The following is a 5,552-nucleotide window of genomic DNA, read 5'->3' as shown; positions in this document are numbered from 1 at the left end:
TTACAGAGAAGGTGGGGCATAGGTAGAGCCTTGGCAGGGGCTCTTCCTAGCATCGGCTGGGAGGCTGGAACTGACGAACTCTTGTCTTTCGAGTCTGCCGATGTTCGCCATGGGATTATACCTTCTATACGACGCGACACATGGGGCTATGAATACTGCGAGAGCCCGATTCTTCTGGGAAGGGGTGGGAAACAAGCGCAAGTACCACATGGTGGATTGGGCTACCGTGTGCAAGCCTAAGGCGTATGGAGGTGCAGGGATCCTCAATACAAAATCCATGAACATTGCCTTTATGCTCAAATGGATCTGGAAACTTTACCAGCGACATGATGGCTTATGGGCAGACCTCCTGAGGGCTAAATACTTAGGCGATAATGACTTGTTTTCCCTAGCGGTTCCAACCAGAGGGTCCCAAGTGTGGAATGCGATCCAAAAGGTGAAATGGAATTTCAAGCTTGGGGCACGGCACCGGGTTCATGATGGGAGACGAACCTACTTCTGGCTGGATTGGTGGACGGGGCGGGGACCCCTCCACCGGCTTTTCCCTCGACTCTTCGCCTGCTGTGACAACCACTTTGCCACGGTAGCAGGGGTGAGATCGGAGGGGGGTTGGCGCATCAGGTTCCGGAGAGCCTTCGGTACAAACGAGATGGTTGAATGGGAGAACCTCTGCAGAATCTTTGATCTGCACCCCTTCGCCAGGGGGAGGACCAGGTGATTTGGGCACTGGATCCTTCGGGGGTCTACTCCACACACTCTATGTACCTGCGGCTGTCGCAAGGGGCGGCAGTCACGTACTTCAAGGAAGTCTGGCGCACAAGGGTCCCGCCCAAGATCAGAGTCTTCCTATGGCAATTGATCAGGGGGAAACTACCGTCAGCAGAGCAGGTTGCTAAGAGGCAGGGGCCATCTGACGGAAGCTGCGCAATGTGTGGCGTGTTGGAAGACTGCGATCACATCTTCTTCAAGTGCCATCTTGCAAGGTTTATGTGGGCAGGGGTGAGGGAACTCCTTCCATGTTCTTGGAATCCGACCGGGGTCGGCGACTTCATCGCCATAGTCCAAGGTCTTTCCGGACCTCTCCGTAGGCTAGCTTGGTTTGCTTTCGCAGCCTTAGGCTGGACGCTCTGGAACGCACGCAACAAGTTAGCGATGGAGGGGAAGGTGATCGGACATCCTGCTGATGTGCTCTTCACCATGTCTATCCATATGCAGAGCTGGAGGGTGCTGGTCAGACAGCGGGACAGGGACCTTCTGGACGCGGCGCTGGACGAGCTTAGGCGACTACACGCGAGGACGAGGAGGGAGGCCACTTGACGGCCGATTCTGCGGCTCCCTCACCTTGGCTTTCTACTGTGGTGTGCCCAAGCGGCGGATGTATGAGCTACTATTCTAGTGTGTGCGTGGGTGCTGGGTACCAGGTGATGTTGCTGGTTGTATTGAACTTATGCTTGCCGTTGTGGCTTTATCTATAAAGCCGGGACTATGGCCTTATATTTAAAAACTGAATAAAGCTTTCTAAATTTCTCTAGTCTCTAGAAAAAGGGAGCATCTGGTACGGTCGCTCGAATTGGCGAAACCAGGGCACAACGGCCGCCCCAAGCAAACCGTACCACTCGACGCGAATTTTGTGCGGCGACGGCGGCATTCCAGGAGAGAACGAACCCCTCTCCCCTTCTCCGAGGTTCGCCCCTCTCCCCCTCCAAACCCACCTGGCCACCTCTCTCCACCGCAAGCCTTGCCAGCTCACGCCGTATGGCCTCTATCCGATTCTCTTCCCCATTTTACTGCTCCATGTTTAGCTGTTTTTTTTCGTTCACGAAGTGTTGCGCATGTGAGCGAACTCTGATCTCCATTTGCGTGGTTTGTTGAGAATTAGACAGACGCAGCCTCTGTTCGATTTTAGTGAGTTTGGCCATGATGTGCTGGCTGACCAAGCAGATCAATGAGAGGCGCCCCTTGAGGCCTTGATTACATTAATTCCAAGCCCAGGCGCACGCGAATTACTTGATGGATTGTTAGTTATTTGGTGTACACCCAGTACGGTCAGCAATTTTCAAGAGATGGACAAGGATTATGCATTTGTTTTCCAGGATTTAGTACTGCCACCTGAATTTATGTTAGCTACATTACATAAGAGAGCTATAAATTGACTCTCGAGATTACATAATTTCCTTCCCTTTCGCTGGAAATTAAACTGAAGCCAAGCTGCAAGTATGTGTATATATTATAGGGCCTTATCGATTGCCGGTGGTCTGGTACGATTGCCGAAGGTACTCGGCATGGCATTCACCAGTCCTTGTAGCTTATTAGATCATTGTGGAGGAAGCTTTCCTTCTAGGAAGGATGAAAATAGCGCTAGCGCCCTGCGGGGCTGATAGTAAGGGACCATGTGCCCTGCTCCTTTGACTGTCACAAACACCAGGCCCTTGTAGCCAACCACATAGCCGGCAACCTGCCATTTCATGAAGGGACTATTTTTAGATTCACAGGTGTAGCCATGTAGCTATAGGAATTAGGAAAATATTAATGCATTACAAAGTTCTAATGTGTATTCTGATGTTCAGTGTTAGCCACATGATCAGCGGTGGATTCTTTACCTCCTTGTCGATGCGCCATGGGCGCCAAGATGTTTCTGTGGGCAGGTCAAGAATATCTAGCGCATATTGGGTCGATGTGACAGAACATACTGCATCCATATCACCGCTGGTGCACAATGGTAGAGTTGGAGTTAGGGATTAATTCATTAGCAACTGATTGCTTCAGCACTTAAGAAACATAATCCACGGGATATGTATATACCTGTACAACCATACCCTTGTGCCTCTTGAAATGAGTTTCTTGATTGATGGCAGCATGGTCTCCGGAGAATCTTTCCAGTTATCGAACACAACTGGACTGCTTGAGTGAGACATTGAAATTTGAATTCAGTTAGAAACATACTCTGAGTCTAATGTTGAATTTTCCTTGATATTTGTTTTAGTGGCTTGGAACGTAAGACTGAGCAAGTTCCCAGCAGTAAAAAAAGGTTTATGTATAAATGGTTTAAAATCTCTAAAGATTGGTGGCCACTGGACAAGCACAGGTATAGTCTATACATATGCTGCAGAATCATATGCCATTATGCCATTATGCCTGCTTTAATGCTTACTTACTAATACCCATTGTGGTATGTGGTTCACACATCCTTAACCTTTGATGGCTGTCTCTTATAGATTGTCAGTATCTTTTTGGCACAAAAGCAAATCATAAGTGAGTGATGAGGAATACTAGTACTTTTGCTGGTGAGGAAGTCCTTACGATCACTCATCTAAATAATTTATGTTTTGTACTTAAAGTATAGACTACCTTTCTAGATAGTGAGCAAAAGAATGGGCCACTAGTAGGGATTATTCTTGGCAAATTATTGTGCCTAATATTGGTGACAAATGTAAGAAGCCTTTTCGGGCATTCCTATTCATATACCTGCAATCCATCCATGGGTAGCTCAACCCTGTCGTGTTTGCATGTAAGGCTCTTTGGACCTCAGGACGATTTAGGTAAGAGGAGACATAGTGACTTGTGCAAGGATCACCGAACACCACCTTACATTGGTCAGCCACAAACTCAGTACCCCAAGAAGCATATATTTATAGCAAGAGAATTGACAGCGTATGTCGATTAATGTGTTTAGGTGTGTACCGAGTCACTTGATCTGGCAGGACTGGAGGCATCCTGACATATTGGTGTATAGATGCTATAGTCATCGACATTACCTTTTTCCTTCAGAGCTAAGTTCATGGCATTATCGCAATCGTTAGTATATGTGTCGTTGAAGCTACAACTGGCCTGGATAGTTCTGTAGGTTTTTCCAGAAATCATAGCATGCATCCAGAAGTAATCAAATGTTGCTCTTAGAGTCAAGTTGTACTGCAAGTCAGCATTGCCAATCTGTTCAAATTTGAGAGTGGTATCATTGCTTAGAATCTTACTGATATTAGAAGCTTGAAAACAGTTATTGTGGAATGTTGAACACTTACGGCAACACCTTTAAGCTTGACATTAGTTGTGTTGCTGGCTCGGTTATTAGAAATAATCAAATTAGCTAGCTCTGGTACATAGTGGCCAGCGTAGCTCTCGCCAGTTATGAAGAAATCACGATCCCTGTACTCAACAAATCTCTCTAGCCAATTGACAAGGAATATGTATGCATCATCTGTGGTTTTTTTGTCACCAGTGTTGTGATAGTCTGATGTTGTGTTGGAGTATGAGTACCCAACACCTGCTGGGATATCAACAAACAGCATATTTGCCACTGCGTTTGTGGACAGAGAATGGTAAGTTCATCTTGTATCAGTGCAACTACTTCGTTTAATATTAATTAGGAGCAGGGGCGTAGTGAATTACCTGTGTTCCATGCATGGCTTTTCTTGTACAGTGTCTTGTTGTCACTATGGACAGAGAACGGTCCAAGTTCTAGCATGGCTCCAGCTCCAAAGGATGAACAACCAGGGCCTGCAAATCTCATTAGCAACAGTTCTCAAAGAAAATTGGAACAGCATTCAGCCTGACTAACATTTGTGGTGTGCATATTCAATTTCAAAGGCATATCTGCATTGTTGCTAATCCAACCCACATAATTTCTTATTGGTTTTCATGTAGTAAACTGTACTGCAAGTATATGGATAACAGAAACACATATAACATACCTCCATTTAGCCATAGGACTAGTGGTTTCTTCGAAGGATCGTGAGGAGCCTCAACAAAATAGTAGAACAAAGCCCTTCCAGCATTTGCATCAACCGTGACATATCCTGCATATTGGTCGAATTTTGCTTCTTCCTTCTGACCTGGCATTGCTCTGATCTTATCCTTCTCCCGCAGATAATCTTGTGAGCCACCATGCACTGATGAACTAGCAGTGCTGCTGTTCACAGATGCATGCTGTTTTTGTGAAACATATATCAATTGATCAAACTCAACAGGGTGTTTGGGCTTGCTGCCAGTAGCAGTGTTTGCCACCCAGAGGCAGAACAAGGACCAAAGTACTAATAGGCCTCTTTTCATCTTGATAGGATGCGTGTGCATGTGTGCTTGGGTCCTGTGCTATGTTGCCATTGGCCAATCATTATTTATAGGGGGACATTCTGTTTGCGGCACAGTTGTGGGAGACTGCGAGTCCTCCAGGGAAACCAAAATATGGTTTTGATTCTTTGACTTATTTCCTCCAAGTTGGCCCTAAAAGGCTCTTTATATTCTATCTTTCTCATGGCATCTATGTTTGTGTTGTCATTTGTCAATGGTGTTCTTGTTCAATTAAACTGTTAGTTCCTTTTCATGGACTGTGATATAACAAAATCAGCATGATTCCTACAGAACCTATCTCCTGCGCATGCCAGATTGGGGGTGTTTCATCTATCAGAATATTTTTGAAGTGCATTGTCCACATCATGGTGGCATTTGACCTTCTCATTTTCTTTATTTATTTTATTGTATACCAATAAAAAGAGTAAATCTACCTTTCATTGAAGGCAGCTTTACTACCATGCACCTTCATAAGCTTCTTATACACT

The 5,552-nt window shown here is 45.8% G+C and overlaps 1 protein-coding gene across 2 annotated transcripts; it reads right to left on the bottom strand.

Moving 5' to 3' along the window:
• Positions 1 to 2,053: 2,053 nt before the first annotated feature.
• Positions 2,054 to 5,088, bottom strand: LOC124702551 (serine carboxypeptidase 1-like). Of its 2 annotated transcripts, none has more exons than XM_047234702.1 (8): positions 4,689 to 5,088; positions 4,387 to 4,494; positions 4,020 to 4,294; positions 3,682 to 3,930; positions 3,466 to 3,584; positions 2,803 to 2,901; positions 2,601 to 2,706; positions 2,054 to 2,455 (listed from the first exon to the last, which is right to left on the bottom strand). In XM_047234702.1, exons 1-8 carry the CDS (start codon positions 5,065 to 5,067, stop codon positions 2,315 to 2,317), a joined length of 1,476 nt encoding a protein of 491 aa, XP_047090658.1. In that variant the 5' UTR covers positions 5,068 to 5,088; the 3' UTR covers positions 2,054 to 2,314. The 2 variants fall into 2 exon arrangements, with proteins under 2 accessions (XP_047090658.1, XP_047090659.1); XM_047234703.1 differs by having other exon boundaries at positions 2,803 to 2,898.
• Positions 5,089 to 5,552: the final 464 nt, after the last annotated feature.

This window comes from Lolium rigidum, chromosome 3, assembly GCF_022539505.1.
Source record: "Lolium rigidum isolate FL_2022 chromosome 3, APGP_CSIRO_Lrig_0.1, whole genome shotgun sequence".
NCBI classification, from domain to species: domain Eukaryota; kingdom Viridiplantae; phylum Streptophyta; class Magnoliopsida; order Poales; family Poaceae; genus Lolium; species Lolium rigidum.
The sequence above is the reverse complement of the archived record's forward strand: the minus strand, read 5'-3'. Positions and strand labels throughout refer to the sequence as shown.